The sequence below is a fragment of the Ambystoma mexicanum genome, chromosome 9 (genome assembly GCF_040938575.1).
Source record: "Ambystoma mexicanum isolate Mex_15411 chromosome 9, UKY_AmexF1_1, whole genome shotgun sequence".
Lineage (NCBI taxonomy): Eukaryota > Metazoa > Chordata > Amphibia > Caudata > Ambystomatidae > Ambystoma > Ambystoma mexicanum.
In genome coordinates, this window is record NC_090931.1 from 125,329,493 (window position 1) to 125,349,650 (window position 20,158).

At 47.1% G+C, this 20,158-nt stretch overlaps 1 protein-coding gene across 2 annotated transcripts in view; it reads right to left on the reverse strand.

Moving 5' to 3' along the window:
* Positions 1–20,158, reverse strand: part of LOC138487725 (carotenoid-cleaving dioxygenase, mitochondrial-like) — a 286,226-nt gene that overhangs the window by 94,955 nt on the left and 171,113 nt on the right. For both annotated transcript variants that reach the window (XM_069614272.1, XM_069614271.1), the window contains one exon: positions 3,848–3,963. In XM_069614272.1, coding sequence (XP_069470373.1) covers positions 3,848–3,963 — 116 coding nt within the window. The remainder of the gene's footprint in view (positions 1–3,847; positions 3,964–20,158) is intronic.

Here is a 20,158-nt window from a genome sequence, read left to right on the forward strand (position 1 = left end):
ATGTGAAGACCAAGATTGTGGGCATGGGGAGATAAGGAGAGTTGGGAAGAGGAAAAGAGAATGGAAGGAGGGAGGAGGGAGAAGGAAGTATGTTAGTAGGAAAGAATAGGACTTCAGTTTTTTCCGTATTCAGGATAAGAAAGTGAGAGGACATTCAGAATTTAATAGCGGAGAGGCAAGAAGAGAGTGTTAGATGGATGTCAGCAGTGAAGGAAGAGAAGGAGGGGAAAAGCTGGGTATCATCTGCATAGAAATGGTGTGGAACACCAAAGTAGGAGATGATAGGAGCTAAGAAAGAACTATAGATTGAGGAGAGAAAGGGGCCAAAGACGGAACCTTGGGGGACACCCTGGTTGAGTGGATAGATAGGGGAGGTGCTACAACCCCATGAAACTGCAAAGGTGCGGTTGGAAAGATAGGTGGAGAACCAGTTGAGGACAGAGTCTTTGAGGCCAAAGGATGAGAGAGAATTAAGGAGAAGAGGGTTATCAACAGTATCAAAGGTAGCAGAGAGGTCGAGGAGGATGAGAATGGAGGAGTGCTTAGAGCAGCGGGCAGAAAGGAGACAGTTGAGAACAGAGATGAGAGCAGTTTCAGTGGAGTGGTGAGGGCGGAAACTAGATTGGGTACGGGAGAGAAGTGAAACGTTAGAGACGAAGGAAGAGAGTTGAGAATAGACAATGTGTTCAAGAAGTTTAGAAAGAAAGGGTAAAAGGAAGATGGGGCGATATTTGGAGGCTAGGTGGGGATTAGCTGAAGGTTTTTTGAGAATGGGGATGATAATAGCATGCTTGAAAGGAGGAAGAGAGGTAGATGTAGCTAGGCAAGTGTTGAAGAAAGAGGTAAGATAGAGTATAAGGAGGGGGTAGATTTTAGGAATAAGGGAGGGGCATCAATCGAAGGACTTGGACTGATACCCTGCTCCTGAACAAGGAGAATGTGTTGAACTGAGAAATCAAAGTGGTCATATGAGGGACAAGCCAAACCCATTGTACAGTCGAAAGTCCTCGGTTGTTGTTGAATCTACAAGTATCAAGAGGGCCTAGGAGAGGCCGGTGTGAGGTGGCAAGGTGGCCATACAATGGTCAAGTCAAAACCTTTGTACAATCAAAAGTCCTTGGCACGTTGCAGTACCCTTTGAGGGATATGAAAGTGTAAACCCGACAAAGGGAAATGTGAAACTGGCGTTTGAGCCTGGATGAGGGGAATGCCGTGTGAACTGTGATATTTTGAAGTACGTACTTGCCAGAAAGTAACAGAGTCAACCAGAGAGACGTGCTCGCCCTTTGGGAGTCTTTGTTTGAACTAGCAAGTGCTTTAGGGAGCTGGTGAAGGAAGGTCTGAGCCCGGATGAGGGGGAGCTAACTAAACTAGATGGTTGTTTAAAAAGACATTGGCCCTCATTACGAGTGTGCCAGTCTGGTAACACTGGTGCTGGTAAGCTACCGGCACAGTTGTTACTGGACAGGCACACTCCGAGGTCTGCGAGAGGGTGCCTTTCCGCCTGCCAGGTTTGACCTGATCAGACCCTGGCTGAGGGATATCCAAGGGTGAACAGTAATCGCCCGTCATGAAGATTAGTAGAAGGAACTTTTTGTTTTGTTGTTTATGGCATATAAGGCCCTCTAAAGCAAGAGACTTTGCATGAAAGAGACTTGGACACAGAAGGACCTGATATAGAGAAAAGGAACTGTAACTTTGTGCTGGAAAGGCCCAGGAGTGTGCTGTGCATAAGAGTCCCGCCTTGTCCCGTGTTAAAAACGTGGAGAAGGGAGACCCCTACCATAAAATCCTGACTTATCATTTTGTCAACACTTCTTTCTTTTCTTGTGCACACTATGCCACACTATTATGTAGCATAGCAGTAAGGATTGGCAATATGTTTTCTTAGTATAGGCCCTTTTTATTTGACTTGACTCCACTTGTACAGTATTCTTATTATTTGATGGTCGTAGCTTGCTCCCATCTTAGATTTAGGTTTAGATTAGGCATTTATCTCACCCATTTTTACAGTTTAATAAACACCTTTGAACTGTGATCACGTGTGTCTGTCCTGCGTTGATACCATGCCTTCCTTACAGCCCTGATTCATGGAATTTTCTGCACAGAAAATAGGGACCTTGCACATCAAACCGCACGTAAAATCCTGTTTGTCGATTCATGGAATCGACTGCACTGTACTTCTTAATACTTTGTGGGGACTTTGCACAGGCTTGGCATGTCTCTGCGAGCAGCCAAGTGCCTTGCGCGGGACATAATGCAAAGCGTGGGTGTGAGTGTGGCCTGTGCAGAGGACAGAATAAGGTGCAGAACTCGGAAAATGAGGAAGAACAAGGGAAAATGTGGAAGTTACAAACAACGGCCCGCAGGCAGACCATTGCATGCCCACAAATGCGTGGAACTAGATGTAATCATGGATCCGACCGCGCAGGGGAAATGGCTGCACAAGGCTATTATTCTATCCACCACCAGAAGGCAGACGTACAGACGCTTGCGCATAGGATTCACTGCGCAGAGATGAGATTTCATTTTGGTTTTAGGGGTACATGTAGGCAGCCAGGGTTTGAATCTAACTTACGGGTGAGCATATGCTGTGTAGCGGGGTGCAGGAATAGTTTATGGGGGTTCACATGCAGAATTGACCGAGTTTTACCTGAGTTATGGTAATTCGTACACATTATGTCGGGGTGCCAGTAACAGTGACAGTTATGGGGGACCCCGCGCAGTGTCCCCAAGGTGCAGACATGGTTGCGGGGGACACCATGCACTGTTTCAAGGGTGCATGTGCTTGCTCTCGAGGAGCATGCAAAGGTAGCTGTTTTTTTTGCTTTGCGTGGAGGAGTTTCGGGGGTGTTCCGGCCACGACTTGCTTATACGGTAACTTTGCACAAACAATTCCATGAATACGTAGAGCGTGCTGAAAAACGTCTACGCACAGGCTCGACCAGAGTCGTTCTCAGCACGCAGGCTTTGCAGAATTGCTGAGCAATTTTCCATGAAAAGGGCCCTAACTGTTGTAACTACTGTAGGCAGTAATGTTTTCGTTTGGCAAACATTACCGCCACACACAAGAAGGTGACATTTCCCTGTTTCAGATTTGAATCTCGAAATTTGGCTGTGTGGTAAAACATGCAGTATTTCTGAATACTGCATGGTTTTCCACAACCAGCCATTTCTGAATGACCCCCAGTGCATATTGGAGGACTTTATGTGGTACCAGGATCATAAAAGTACTCGAATTCTATACATATGTATTAATAGTATGCAGCAAAAACTACAATTTCAGAATGGTGGATCAAGGATGAGGCGTAAAGGATTGGAAGTGGGAATGGGAATGTTGGAAGAAGTCTGCAGGGGCAGTGGAAAGATCGACTGGTGGGCAGGAAGCCACAGAGAGGAGGGTGTTGCAGTAGCTAAGAAAACTGCAAGGGCAGTATTGCAGAAACTTTGCACCATTGCACTTGCAATGAGCGCTACGACAAACATAGCCCTATTGCAAAAAACACATTCTTAAAACGCACATTTTGCACGAAGTCAAAGTATGTCCTAGCCCTATGCACGGGTGCAAAAATACATTGAAAGAACACATTTATTCACTATTGCAATTTTTCTCCTAGTGCTAATTGCACTTGCACCAATGCAAAATGTCTGCAATATAGTCCCAAAAGCCCTTTGATATTCAGCTTCCACGTTTAATAATAGTATTAGCAAACAATTGCATAGAATTGGACCCATGGCTGTGGATCACTGTTCACCAGAGACATTGTATTTTCAAGGAATAACGTTAAGGGTTAAAAAAAAAACAGCAAAAGATCTGTGTGATTCAGTGCTCTGTTTCTTTATTTACCTTATCTTTGGTTTCGAGGGTGTTCGGATCGACTCGATACATAAAATTGGTCTCTGTGCTGACATAGTAATCGCCTTTATAACACGCATAGTTTATGTTGCCATTGTCTGTCTCCTCTGCAAATAAATGCAAAAACACATCTGTAGTGCCCCCAAAACAAAGGAATGAAAAATGCATTTCTTCAGTTTTCTATGGTTTTTATTTTTGCTGCGAATGGTAGACAGCTTTATTATAATTTGGTTGAGAAAAGACTTGAGATTACCCACTAGATAAATACAATGGACCCAAAGAAAACCTTCACATGCAAGAACATTCCATCCAACAGAATGCATTGGGTTTCTAGACAAGTCCGATCTATGAGAGTATCGTCAAAACAGGTTCTTCCCTGTTCTTCCAAAACTATAAAGGACCACATTGACACCCTCGCTCCAGCCTTGGCCAACTTCTGCAGTCACACTTTCGCCACTGGAACCTTCCCTTCCCCCATGAAGCACTCTCTTGTTCACCCCCTTCACAAGAAACCCTCAGCCGACCCCTCCTGCCTGGCTAATTATTGCCAGGTCTCCATTACTCCTTTCCTGGGCAAAATCCTGGAAAAGCTGGCCATCTCTCAGCTTAATCTTCACACTGAATTGGTTGGTTGTCTCCACGACCATCAGTCTGGCTTCAGGGCAGCCAGAAGCACGGACACTGCTCTCCTAAACATCTGTGAAGACCTGCTCTCTAACCTTGATGCTAATCACCCCTATGTCCTCATGTTACTCGATCTCTGTTCTGCTTTCCACATGGTCAGCCATGCCATCCTGCTCAACCGGCTGCGCGACAATCTGGGTATCACTGATCAGGCTGACCTCTTTCCTCTCAGACCGACCCTCCCAGGACCAACTTGGGTCCTTCCTCTCCTCAATCTCACTCTCTACCAGTGGTGTTCCCCAGGGGTCTAACCTTTCTCCCTGCCTGTTCAACCAATACCTGGCACCTCTCGCCCACCGCATTACTGTTCTCTGCTCCAACTTTCAGTGCTATGTGGATGACACTCGGCTCGCTTTCAGGCTCCACTCTGCTGCTTCTTCTCCCTCTCTCATCCTGGATTGTCTGTCTGCAATCCAGGAGTGGTGTGCCACCAATGATCTCTGCCTTAATGCCAGTAAGATGGAGATCCTCCTCATCAGCACACCTGCACCTTTGTTTCCTGTCACTCTCTGGCTGGACACTCTTGGCCCTCTTCCTGCTCCCACTTGTGAGGCTAAGACCTCAGGGTCATCTTCGACTCCACACTCTCCTTCTTTCCTCACATCTCTGATGTCTCTAAGAAGTCCCAATACCAGCTGCACCTCCTCTGAGGTATTCTTCCTTTCCTCACCTTCCCCCAGAAGCTCACTGTCTCCAGAGCTCTGGTTCTCTCTAGGCTGGACTACTGCAACAGCCTCTTTTTGAATCTGCCTACTTCTACTCTCTGTGCTTTACAACTCATCCAGAACAGGACTGCAAAACGTGTCCTTGGCCTCAAGCCCAGGGATCGTATCTCTCCAGCTCTGAAATATCTCCATTGGCTCCCAGTGGCTGCAAGGATCAAGTTCAAGACAATCTGCATTGTCCACATGGCCTTCTGTGGCCCAGAACCGAAATATCTCCAACTCTCTCTTCACAAATATCTTCCTACTCGAGCTCTTCGCTTATCCACCTCCAACTCCTTGAGGGTCAGTCGCTTCTCCAAGCAATGAGTTGGGTGCAGATCTCTTTCCTTGGCTGGCACCTCCCTCTGGAACAGCTCCCTTGAACAGAACCATCTCCGGTTCCAGAAGCACCTCAAGACCGTCCTCTTTTCTTCTTCTGCCTTCTCCCTTCCTCTCCCCTGCTGATCTCCTTTCTGATACCGTAGTGGTCACCTGGTTACCCTCTGAATTCGAGCCCAGGTCCCTGCCCACCCAGTTGCACTCCTGCACTGCCTCCTGACAACCCCTGCACTTGTGGTCTGTATCTACAACCCTAGTGTCCCCTTACCTGCACTTTTTATACACCTGCTGTCGGCACTTTAACACCCGCACTTGCCATCTGTTGGCCACACTACTTGTTGTTTTTGATCCCATGTCCTGCACTTGCTCAACCTCCCCTTCCCCTGGCACTTTTCCCCTCCCCTTTCCCCTGCACTTGTGTGATCTCAATGTCACAAGGCCTAGTAATATCATTGTCTTTGTCTGCCCTCTGGTTCCCCTCCCTTGCCTCATCGCGCCTTGGAACACTTTTGTATAGGCGCGTTGTAAATGTCATATCATATCATACCATACAATGTATTTTTGCATTCCATGGCCCATTTTTCAAGACAAGTACTAGCCCTGAGATGATGAGTTCCTTCTTTGTGTATCCTAATATTTTTTTTATTATTTTGCATCAATAGGAGACCTACACCAATAACTTGCTGGGCGCATGGGAATGTTTACGAATCCCCTGGGCTTTAGGTGGGCTAGTGCTAGCCGGGGCTCAGCACCAGCAGGGTCCAAATACAGCTTTCAAGTCTGAGCTCAGCTGAGACTCCCCAGCAGGACTTCCCTGGGCTAGAAGTCAATGGCAAGCTGATGAGTGGCGATACTGCTGAACCCTGGTAGGTGGCACTATCCCCATGTTAAAATGGCCAGATTGAGACTTATAGAGCATGATTATTTTTGTTCTCTGAAAATAAAACAAACAGAATCAATTCCTTGATTTTTGCAACATCTTATTATATTTAAGGATTATCATTAGAATAATTTCAAACAAATAATGAATTCTTAATAATCATGGCATTGAAACCTGCATTGGCCGAGTTAGATTTATTTCATTTTTATATTTGAACATTTGTATTTAAGCCATTTTTCTGACTGCTGATTAATCCTATTATATTTCAATCACCTTTTAAAATAGATTGTACTCCTTTTCATGCCAGTTAGGAAAGCAAGGGCCACACACGTTGGGCCACTCCTTTAGTGGCATAGGCCACACATCTGTCAAAGGTCCCTTAGCTGCTGATGATTCTGAGGATGTGTCAGACACTTCTTACACCCTGCCCCCACATTTTATTTTACCAAACATCGGGCCCTCGGTTTCTTATCCCTCTTAAAGGACTGCATCAGCATGCGTGCGTAATGTGTACATGGGTGGAGGGAGGCATATCTTGCAGCAGCAATTCTTTGTATTTCTTAATCCAACCAACATAGGACATGTGCTCGTTAGCAGCTGTGCACAGTCCCATGTAGGTCCAAGGCACTGGCGGATGTAGTTTCGGAGCAGGTAAAGCACCTACGCTTATTTCTACTGGTCTAGGACACAATAGGAGTATGATCAAATCTTTCAGCACAAGCGGCCAGCGTAACAAACAATGGGCCCGATTCATGGAATTATCGGTGCACAAAATAGGGTACTTGCGCACGAAACTGCGCGCAAATCCCCCTACGTCGATTCATGGAATGTGATGTACTTTCCCTGGGCTTACGTGGAGTTCACTCTGGCTCGGCATGTCTGTGCGAGCCGTGGAGGGTCTTGCGCAAGACTCCAAGCAGAGCGTGGGTGTGGCTTGCAAAGAGGGCTGGGAAGGGGGCGGAAAACCAAAAATGTGAAAGAACTTGTGAAAAAGTGGGCATTCTGAGGGACAGCCTGCAGGCAGTCCCTCGCACGCCCACAATTGCGCGGCACGAGACATATTCATGGATTAGATCGCGCAAAGTCTCGGCAAGGAAATAGCCACAAAAATCCTTCATACGATCCGCAATCCGAAGGCAGACGTAAGTACAATTGTGCATAGGATTTTCAGCACACAGGTGGGCTTGCATGTCAGATTTTGCGGTGTGTCTACTCAATCAGGGTTCTGATGTAATTTAGGGGTGTGCGTAAGTAGTGTAGCGGGGTTCAGGAACTTTTTACGGAGGTTCGCACACAGATTTCCCTAGTTATCGCTGTGTTATGATTTTTCATATGCATATTATTGGGGTGTCAGATACAGTTACGGGAGACCCTGCGCAGGATCTCCTGGTTGCAGGCCTGCTTACTGGGAACCCCACGCACTGTTTGAAGGGTGCATGTATTCGCGCCTGGGATAGCGCACAAAGGTTGCTGTTCTGGCTGTTTATGCTTTGCATGTGGGCGTGTCGTGGCTTTCTAGGCACGACTTGCGAATATGGCTACTTTGCATTGTAAATCCCATGAATACACGGGGCGTGCATTTTTCTTTCTGTGCACAGGCTCGCGCAGTGTCCATCTCGGCATTAGCCCTTGTAGTATTTCTGCGTGAATTTCCATGAATCGGGCCCACTTTGTTAATAAGGTAAAGAGGAAAAAGCAGCATTTTCCATCTGCCAAACAAGAAAATCTGCAACCAACAACATTATGTTTCACGAAATAATATATGCAGTGAATCTACCAGACACATAGGGCCTCATTACGACCCAGGCGGTAAGTTACCGCCTGGGCCGTGACTTTACCACCATGGCGTAAACTACGTTTACGCCATGGTGGTTGGCGGACTTACCGCCCCATTCCGACCTTGGCGGGGCGGTAAGTCCCCAATCCCCATTTACCCTTCCCCATTCCCATTTTTGCCCCATAGGGCATAATGGGAGTGGGGAAGGCGTTAATTACGCCACCGTAAATTACGGTGGCGTAATTAACTCCATGGTCCCTTAGCGCCATGGATTTTAACACCTGCTAAAAGCAGGTGTTAAGTCCGCCATGGCGCTAAGGGACCTCGTACTCAGGCGGTAAGGGTCGGCGCTGTTTACGCCGCCGTAAAACCCTTACCGCCTGGGTCGTAATGAGGCCCATAATCTAGTATAAAGATCCATTGGTCAGTGTTTATACTCTAGATCACTGAGTGTGATTTGATCATTAAAGTTGATTTCCATTTCTCAACGTCGATCCAGGAGAATGAAAATCTTGAAAAATATATTTTTTAAATGTATATTGTAACAAATGGACACCCAACTGGGGTGATAACTTTGAATACTTGAAACCCCAAATGGGGGAACGATTAAATATTTGGGACTGGCAAACAACTTTAAACATCTGGAAAGCCTACACAGTTATGGGTATATATCCCATTTACTTTACTCCTATAGAAGGGCACAAGGATATCTGAACCTATGCCCTTCGGATAATTTAAGACGCATTATATTACTCATGCGTATTAACCATCTACCTGTGTTAACTGGGATAGGACCTGAACGGGCCATTCCCAAACAAGAGCGATTTTGTAGGATGTGTAAGAATGAAATCTCACCCGAAACAGCGAGACACGTCCTTATTTTATGTCCCAGACTAAGTCTAATTTATATAAAACACTACAGTAGTTATGTCCATAATTTAGACCACATCAAGTCGAAAGATTTTTGGTATATGTGTATTAATAACTTGAATGCAAGTCTACATCTGGCTCTATACAGAGTATGGCATATGGTTAAGGGAAAGCTCGAAGAATAGGTATTCCCCCACTCAAAGTCTGCTAAAGAACTACTGGCGATTGGTGATTGATGCTCAGTAACCCTTGCCTATAGGGATGGAGACTATATGACTTTGGGGGATAGCCAGTATACAAGAACAATTAAGGGAGTGACTGATTAATGATTAATGGATTAATGGATGGACTGATAAATTACATTTTCTTTTTACGGTTAAAAACATTTTTTTTACTTTTTTCTATTTATGATTTTATATAACACAGGTTAATGTGAAATTAAAGGTAGTGAACACTTTTATATTGTATCTAATAGTATGAAAAGTGAACTGGGTTATCTGATGAAATTATGCAAAAGAATAGATGAAGATGAAATGTGAAATTTGATAATTGTATAGGATGAAGGTATTTATTGTATTATGTAATTGGTTAATTTTATGAAATCATGTGTAAAGTTTTTGTTTATAAAACTATATCACATTAAAAATAAATAAATAAATGTATATTGTCCTGCATTTTAAACACTTGATGTATATATTTGCATTTGAGTATGGATTGAGGTCTTATGGAATAGTGCTTTCCACCAGATATTGATAGGTTGGTTAAGCGATTACTGGATTGATTTAGTAGAGACCCTATTCAGGCTGGTAATCTATATAAATCCACAATAGTAATTGGGCTAATACTGACCTTATCACTGTGGTGAATTTTTTTCTATTTTTCTAATCAATGGTTCCCAAGGCTAAAATGTAGTGCTAGTTTCTGCAAAATATTTTGCTAACCCCCTTCTGATTATGTGCCATAGATGTAATTTACACCGCAAAGGAAACCAAGCTGCACCCCCCGGACCACCCACAACACCCTCACATTCAAGCAAAAAATAGCAGCATCAAACAACCTTTGCACCGGACAAATCACAAATAGTCAGCAACGAATACCAGCAAGTAATCACATCACACCACACTGATGAAACTGCGTCCCGTCCCCCGTACTTGAAAACAGCAAGCCAGCGAAACTGCTGCCTGTCGCCCGTAACTGAAAACAGCACCCCAGTGAAACAGCAGACCATCCCCCATGACTGAAAGCAGCACCCTGGAGAAACTGCGACTGTCACCCCTAAGTTCAATCGACATCCAAATTGCAGTCCATCACCCCTAAATTCAAGCTGTGGACCGTCAACCCTAAGTTCAAGTGGCACCTAAACTGTGCCCAAACTACAGAGTCCAAGCGGCTCCCAAACTATGGACCATCACCCCTAAATTAAAGCGCCACCTATACTGCGGACCGTCACCCCTAAATTCAAGCGACATCCTGGGCAAAACTTAGGGCCATCACGCCTAGGTCATAGCAGCCCACTTAAGTCCTGATACATCCCACTACACTCACTGCTCTCTGCCCCAACCCCAGGCAGCCCCCTCAAGTCCTGACACCTCCCACTACCCTCATTGACCTCCACCCCCAACCTCAGGCAGTCCCCTTAAGTCCTGACACCTCCTACTACTCCCACTGACCTCTGCCCACTACCCCAGACAGCCCCCTCAAGTTCTGGCACCTCCTGCTACCCCCACTGACCTTTGCACCCAATCCCATGCAGCCCCCTCAAGTCCTGAAACCTCTCACTAACCTCACTGACCTTCGCACACAACCCCAGTTAGCCCCCTCAAATCCTGACACCTCCCACTACCCCACTGACCTCCACCTCAACCCCAAAGAACCCCTTAAAGTCCTGACACCTCCCACTACCCCACTGACCTATGCCCCAACTCCCTCAAGCCCCCCCCTTGTCTGCCCTCCTCCCACTACCCCCACTGACCACCGCACCAACCACTAGGCAGCCCACTCATGTTTGGACACCTCCCACTGCCCCACTGACCTCCACCCCAAATCCCTCAAGAACCCTGCTAGCGCACCCTCTTCCCACTACTCCCACTGACCTCCTCCCACTACCCCAGGCACCCCCCTCAACTCCTGAAATCTTCCACTAACCCCACTGACCTTTGCACACAACTCCCGTTAGCCCCCTCAAATCCTGACACCTGCCACTACCCCCACTGACCTTCACCCACTACCCCAGACAGCCCCCTCAAGTTCTAGCACCTCCTGCTACCCCCACTGACCTTTGCACCCAATCCCATGCATCCCCCTCAAGTCATGAAACCTCCCACTAACCCCACTGACCTTTGCACAAAAACCCAGGTAGACCCCTCAAGTCCTGACACCTCCCACTACCCCCTACCTATGCCCCAACTCCCACAAGCCCCCTCCTTGTCTGTCCTCCTCCCACTACCCCCACTGACCACTGCACCCGACACCTCCCACTGCCCCCACTGACCTCCACCCCAACCCCCTCAAGCCCCTGCTAGTGCACCCTCCTCCCACTACCCCCACTGACCTCTGCCCACTACCCCAGGAAGCCCCTAACCGCCTTCCCAATCCCTCTAATGCCACTGGTGTGACCTGAAGCCCCCTGCTAGTCCGCCCTGATCTCACTGCCCTCAGACCTGCTCCCCAACACGCTGAAGCCCCCTGCTAGAATACCGCCACTGACCTCCACCCATTACCCAAGGAATCCTGACACCTCCCACTACCCCCACATACCTCTGCAAACTACCCCAGGCAGCCCCCTGCTAGTTTGCACCCCTACCAGTCCAATGTGGGGCTCCGGCTCCTCTGGCCTGTCTCCACGATGAAGTACACCTGCCACATATCCTCCTCCAACACGATCAACTGAGAGCACTGCTGTTGAATCCAGGACTGGGGCTTTTTCCATGACTCCCTGGTAGAACACACTCAGCTGCACATCAACATGATAGCACACTGTTGCACCAGCTACACTATTACCACACCATGCAAATGTGACATGGTTATGATACGTATAATGCATTTGTGCCATTGCAAATGCCTCAAAGTGCACAGGTGAATGCCCTTGGAGGACCCAAGTCCAAGGAGTCACAGATTGGGCTGAGTTATTAAGAATGCCTGTGTGCATTTCAGCCTGTGCAAAAGTGGGCAGGTAGGAAGGGGAGACAAAGTCCCTACCAGTGACTCAGGCAGTACAGTCCTGTGGTTGGGTGATGTGAAACCTGTCAGAGAGTGTGCTACTCAAGGAGACTGATAATGTTTCCAGCTCGACTGAACCATCAATTGTGGGACTCAGCTGCATTCCAGTGGCAAAGGTGAGGCAGAAATTCTTGTGTACAGGTGCATTATAAATGCCTTATCATTTCATATTATGCATGAAATGAGAGCAAGTATTGGGCGATAGTAGATGTGGGCGGGTGGGTGACTGTACCTTGGGAGGGATACAACATTCTACCATTGAGTGCACACGTGATGAGTGTACACCACTCATCCACAGTGAGGCCACATCTCACCGCAACACCCACAATGCCAAACACCCATACCAGTGAATGAAGTGTGGGGACATACACATTGACAAGCAAGTGCCAAAGGGACACCTAAACATCAGTGGAGCAGGAAGGAACTCAACGTACAATAAACTCAAACCCCAGCAGCGAATGACTGTCCCCAGATACAAAAAACAACTAAAACATGTGGCAATACACATGAATACATGAGTACCCATGCCCAATAAGAAATCCCAAACACCATCATGACACATCTCACACATCCCCACAACCATCCCCGTATGCACACCATTACACACACACCAAAAAAGTCACTCCAACAACACCAACACACTGACAAAGAACATGCAGTGCCCCTGCACATGTAATGGCATGAGAGAACCAGCCATAAGGACCCACTCCTACATGACATGTGAAACACATGTGCACATGTGCAAGTCAATCCAAAGAATGCCACAATGTCAAGCACCAACAACACACATCCTCACCAAACACACAAGAACACATACAGCAAAGGAGCACAGACTCAACCACAGCATACAACTCTCACACACACATCCACCCCATGTACATAATTCAATAAAATGCCTGTACTGCAAAGCATGCATTTAGGCAAGCAACAGATGTGCATGATAAAGCTGTCAAAAAAGTGAATCCCAAAGCACCTCAATTCCCCACATCTACAAGAGACCACCCATGGTCATCGAGCATGGATGCTACAACTACCACAAATATGTAGCATGCGCACACGTCCTACAGCAAACATCACAGTAACAACATGACACACACAGTGAGGCCCCAATCCACATGACTGTCATAGTACATATGGACTGGGGGAATGTGGCAAAAGTAAATGTGCACATGGGCAAAGAGACCACAACAAGCTTGTAATGAACAGATTGAAATGTTGTATAAAAAGATAAACTATGTACAGAAAAATTAGGGGAAGGGTAAAAATCCCCATGGAGAAACACAACAAAACGTCCAAAATGAAACCTTATGCTAGGGAACTGTATCCAATGGCAGCGGGCTAATCATCGTCAATGTTGGACAAGGCCTCGACCATGGTCGACTCACTATCAACATCCTCTGCCTGTAGGCAGGCCTCAGTTCTTGCCTGGATGGCTTACAGGCTGGTCAACATCTGACATCGTGATTTGGCATACATGCCTGTCTGTGAGTGTGCATGTCTCCTTGATCAGTCATGCATGTGTGCTGGGTTACTGGTTGCACATCCACAAAGTACTGCAGACTAAAAAGGCTGTGCTGCACGTATCCTCCTTGACATGTCGACAGCCTTTGACGCTATCGACCACAGCATCCTCACGGACAGACTCCACTCTACTAGGCATCAGGTACTCTGCATTAACATGCTTCACCTCTTAACTAGCTGACCATTGATGAATCACCCTCCTACCACCCTTCTCCTCTCACCTTGCCCTGTCACCAACAGGGTTACACAGGGGGCTTCCCTATCCTCCCTTCGCTTCACACTCTTCCTGAGCCCCCTCCCCACTCTTATCTGCCTACATGACCTGACCTGCTACACCAATGCAGATGACAACCATATTATCATCAAGATCCCAAAGACCCTGGCTTCTCCACATCCCGACCTTGCCCCGTGCATCACTATAAGAGGCCACTGCATAATGGCTGACCACCTCCACCTCAATCCTGGTAAATGCCACTCTTCCCCCAACTCATCCCCTGGCTGTCCTCCCTAGGCAACCCATCCACGGCATCCAGCTCAGTAAAGAACCTGGAATACACCATGGATTCTGACAGAACACACTCTCACCATATAAATGCTGTGTGGACATCCTGTCATCTACACCTCCACGTCTTTAGATAGCTCTTCCACTGCCTATTCTACACTCACTGAGTCACGGCACTATTGGCAATCATCCTCTCCCATCCAGACCACGCCAATTCACTTTATCTGTGTGCCCCTGCCCATCACCTCAGTGAGCTCCAACATATCGAAAAGCTGACACGCTACCTTCAAGGCTATGTGCATCACCCACTCTGCCCTCCACAATATAGGCCCTGCTTCCTGCAACACTGACTCACAGGCTACCCCACCAGCATGGTGTCTGTCCAAAAAGAAGTGATCGGCTGACTTGACCACTGACAGCAGTGCAACCTGCCCATATGCATCCCTGCACTCTACAGGACCAATGTAGTGCACTTGGACTATCTCTATCTAGGTTTGGACTGCTTGGCACATGTGAACCCCTGACAGCCTTTACCTTTGTCTCACAAACATGTCACTTGTTGTTTACTGTTGTTTTTCTGTATGTGATTTTAATCTTCAATGTATTGTATGACTTGTCATTTCCCACATCTCTTTTTTCTTCTAATTGCTCTGTATGTGACTGTACTGAATGTGACTGCATTGTGTGGGTGCATGCCTGAGAAATGTGCTCCCCTCCACGCAGCTTCTGTTGTCCCTGCATGTTTTTGCAGTACACCCTAGGGCTCAATGGGAATGGGGAGGATGGTAACAACGGTCCCGTTAATAACAGGGCTGTTGCTACCATCCGGTACTGCTCACAGGTGCCGCTCTGCACGCCTGCTCTGACCAGGCGTCCAGAGCAGCACCCGCAAGAATATTCGGAATGTTGCGGCGAGGTAACAACAGCACCGGTAGCACTACTGGTGCCGTTGTTGCCTTACAGCAACATTCCTAATGAGGCCCAATGAGTTTATTAAACTGCCTGTGATTTCTCTGTTCCTGAGCTCTGAAATTGGTGTATTCTTTAGTGCTCGCACTCTTTGATGTAACCTATCTGTTGTTGCCAGAGGAGGGGCCCAGTCCATCTGCGCATACACTGCACCCTCATTGGGTCGGTCAATCGCTGGCTCTAAACTGTGACTCTGCCTGTGATCACCCACACATCCTTCCCCTGGTTGGTGTGCCTCCCCCATCCACAGGCCACAGATTTAAGAAAATGGCTTCTACCCACCTTGGAACTGTGTCAAGGGTATGCCCACTCAGGTGGACCCCCTTGCATGCGTGGCTCCCCCTTCCAAGCAGAGCAAAGGCTGAGCATCCTGGAAGCTCACTGGTGGCCAGGAGGTCAGATTGGACAGAGTTGGCCCCAGTGCAGACCCTCTCTGCATGCTGTTCACCCTTTGCCACAAAGCATGAATGTGCAGCGGTTCAGAATGACCATTTGGCATTCTGTGGGGAGGCACCCCCCCGTCATGACTCTGGTGGTGGCGTGACCCCTCCCACTTTCAATTGTGTCTGAGCCCAGCCTCTCCCCTTCCACCAGCACCCCTGGTACAGGCTGGCCTGCTGGTTCCTGTGTGGTTGATCTGTCCACCCCCCCAAGTGTTGGGTGTTGCAGGCTCTGTTGCTTCTGTCCAAAGGATGGCCGTGAGGGCATGAAGATCAGCCCGAGGCGGGTGCAAGTCTCCCCTGTTGCAACCCTCCAGAAGGTGCACCTACTGTGCAGATCCTACCAGTGGCATATACGTATCTCAAAGATTGGGCAGTACACGTGTTTGTACACATGACCAGTGCAGTGACACTGCAAACAGCTCATTGAGTTGGTGATTTACCCTATGATGGCTGCATTTGTTACTTTGATTTTCGTGGTGAATGTACAGCTAATACATTCTACCAAATGCTGACCTCCTTGGTTGCATGGATTAATCAGACCAAGACCAAAACGGCATATCATGGCCGCTTCGGTGACTGTAGCTACACTTGGTCAGTTTGCACATCCCAGTGACGGCAAACATATATTGTGATGTCTGCCCTGACAATTTACAGTGCCTACCATGGTGACCACAGCTAAGGGTGAATCGTGTTCCAAATCCAGTGAGTGAGCCTGACAAACAGCTACCATATCCAAGGATGGCAGCAGACATGCTAATTGGCCACTCCCAATTTGCAGAGGTAGTGACTTGAATTAATGTCACAGGACTCTTCTGAGGCCCTGTGATTGGAATGTGTACACTTCACATCCTTTAACGAGGAATCATTGAAGGGCAAGTCTGGTGGCAGCACCCATGGTTATTCCAGCGCCACATGCGTATGTCATAGTTTATGAACTTGAAATTGCTCATAGTTGGATCTTGTGATCGAGGAATGGTGAGAGCGGGTAGGCACTGTACCCAGCAAAGGTGGAAATGGTTGTTTTTAGCGTTGATTCCCAATGCCAGGGCCTGGTATACTGGAGAACGCCGGTAAATGAAGTTATCATGCATGGTTCGTGGGAAATTGGCATTCACATGCATGATAACTCCCTTTGCATCGCAGATGACGTCTGCATTGATTGAAAGCCAATGTGTTGGTTGCGGAACATGTGCTCGCTCTCTCAGGGGGGCTGTAGGGTACAGTCAAAGGCTCCCAGTACCTGTAGGAAGGGTGCAATGGCAAACAACTCCTGGCACACTCTCTGCCTTGCCTGTGGTGTGCATGGCATGTATATGTGCCTTCGCACATGTGATGTTATGAAGCGCAATACCTGGTGTAGGCACCGGTTTGCATGGCCTGCGGTATGCCCCCAACAATGGCAGAGGTGTGCAGGAATGAGCCCGTAGCCCAAAAATGTAAGACAGTCAGCAACTTCGTTGGGGTTGTGAGTGCATGAGAGCAGACGGCGTGTGATACAACGTCATTCTCCGACTCCCTGACCAGGTCTAGCATGACATGGGAGGGAATCTGTACCTTGCATACACCTCCTCGTCCTGCATCCCAAATAGCATTGTGTGCGGATGGGAAATCCTGGCCCTCACCATCCCTCTCCTCCTTCTTCCTTGAATGATCGCTGCCACTAAAGCAACATTAATCTTGGAAGTCCTATTTTGAAATGGAGTGCATTGCACACTTTTATACGTGGCATTTCTTCGCGCTTTGTACATTGTTTCACGTACATGTGGCAGTAAGATTGCGAGGTCTGCGTTTGCCTTTCGACTCTGGGAAATTGCGCTTTGAATTCCATGCTTAGCGAGGTGTAACCTTTTTATTTTACATAAGATCAAATCAGACAGCATTTTGGAGCGATAACATCAGCGGTCAAGGAGATACATAAGCCTAACTACTGAAGATCCAACATAGCCAGATGTGAAGAAAATAAAACAAAGAAAACGCATCAAGTTGAAAACACAGGTAGATAAGCCCCCACCAAAACCACAACCCCTGTGCAGTTTGCGCAAGGGTATCAAGCAGGGACATGGATTGTAAGGACCATATTTCACAAACACATCAGCAGTACATGCCCATGAATAGTCCCCAGATCTCACTGAATTTGTCCCTGTCACCTTTGACCTTGTACATGGCTCTCTCGTAAGTCGAGAGAGTCAGCAACTCTTCAATGCAGTCATCGATGCAGAATGAATTATCAGATTTCCAGGCGCGTAGAACCATTCTTTTCACCAACATACAGCCACGAAGCAGCCAAGTCGTATTTGCACGCAACAGATCCTCCACCATGCAATCGTCACCGAGAATTGGCAGGGGGTATGGCATGCCCAAACACGAAGCCCATTCTCTCTGATAGCCCCTTCCAAAAGTCTCTGGTCTTGTTTGCAAATCCAAAATAAATGGCTGAGCGTCCCCTTGCCTGTCTACATTTCCAGCATAGGTCATTGTCTATTAGATGCCTCCTGAACATCCGCTGCAGAGTCAAATAAGTCCTGAATAGTAGTTTAGTCTACGAGGCGCTAAGATTCCTGTCCGAAGTGACAGACGAACATTGCAGCAACATCTCTTCCAACAACCAGGGTTCAACGCTTCACCCAGTTCACTGGCCCGTGCTTAGAATTCCATTAATTGGGTTATGTTTGCAATTGACTGCGCGTGTTAGTTGTTTGCACCGCACATCCCTCAACATGCCTACGTTATTCCTCGTTATTCCTCATTTTGCACAAAGACTGGCGAATATGCATGTTCTGTCCACTATTTGTTTCATGTGCTGGCCCTTCCAACACTTTGTGCTGTGTGTCGCGCAGATCGCTCAGCACTGTGCTAAGTGGGGAAAAACCTGCACAAAGTCTGATCTAAGAATCACCAATTTAAGTTTGCGCGGCCCAAAGTGCACTTTTTCAGTGCAAAGTACCTTTCCATGAAATGGGCCTTCAATCTCTTTCCCGATCCTGTCATTACTACCTAGGCATCTACTTACCCCTTCATATTCAGACTTTAGTCCTTTCTCGTCTTGATTACAGTTGCTCCCTCCATGTTGGTCCCCTGGAACATATTCTTTTGCCTCTTCGATCATTCCAGTGTTAGGATTTTGTTCAACCATTATTGCTCTTCCCGCACCCTCTTTAGTTGGCTTCTTAGCCATTCAAGAATTCAGATGTATTTACTATGCATTGTGTTTGAATGTGCCTATGGTCTTACTCCACCCCATCTTGATGAACTCATTACACCTTCTTCTCTTACTCGTCAGCTTTGTTCTTTCTTCCGATCACTACTCAGTGTCCCCAAAACCATCCATGCTTTTACTTTGTTCAACTTCTTGCTCCTTCACTATGGCAGTCTGTTCCCATTGACCTATGAGACTGCTCTTCTCTGGTCAACTCATAAAAAAAAACTTGCAAGGGAGTACCTACTTCACTCTTTATAGTGTCCTGCATTTTAAGCTTCACAGATACTTCCGCCACTCTCATGTGTAACAAACTGGCCTGTCCCATTAATTGTACTGCATCTTTTTGTCTGCAAAGCTCTGTGGATGAAGGCACTTTTTAAAGTTAAAAACACATACAAAATAAATAGATAAAGAAATACAAGTGGCAATGTGAAAGAATCAGTATTTCTTAAATGTTTTCTTTCGTATAAATTGTCTCTGTATTCCAAAAGCAAGGCCAAGTAGATTCGTCCAAGGGGCAATCAAATCCACCATGCCAACTTACATGGACTGCCTAGGCTGACTTTAGCATGGTATTTAAATGAAAGAAAGTCTATCTTGTAGTAAACCACTGAGAATGCTGTGAGTGAAACAGGGCACTTTCAGGGGCGATCCAATTGTCTTTCCTGATTTTTATGATACAGAATGAAGCTTTAGACGTGTCTGGATAAACTGGCCCTCATTACAACACCGGCGCTAAACCATGGCGCTATAAGCACCATGGTTGCTGCCAGTATTGTAACGAGTCTGCCATGGTGAAATGGGGAAGTACCACCCCATTCCAAGGTTGGCGGGGCGGTACTTCCCCATTTCACCATGGCCCTTCCCCATTCCCATTTTTGCCCCATAGGGCATAATGGGAATGGGGAAAGGTGGTAATTACAGTACCGCAAATTGTGGTACCGTAATTATCGCCAGGGTCCCTATGCGGGTCGCTGCAATAACGGCTGGTTCCAGCCGCCGTTATTGGAATTGGGCGCTAACGGATTCCCGGTACCGGTACACTTACCGGTACCGGTAATCCCTTAGCGCCAGGGTCGTAATAACCCCCTCTGACTCTTTTTAAAAATAAACTTGTTTATGAAATGAAATATGAAAAATAAAAGTCATCTTAACAAATCCTGACACTTACCCTCTTTAAGAGCAACGACGGGCA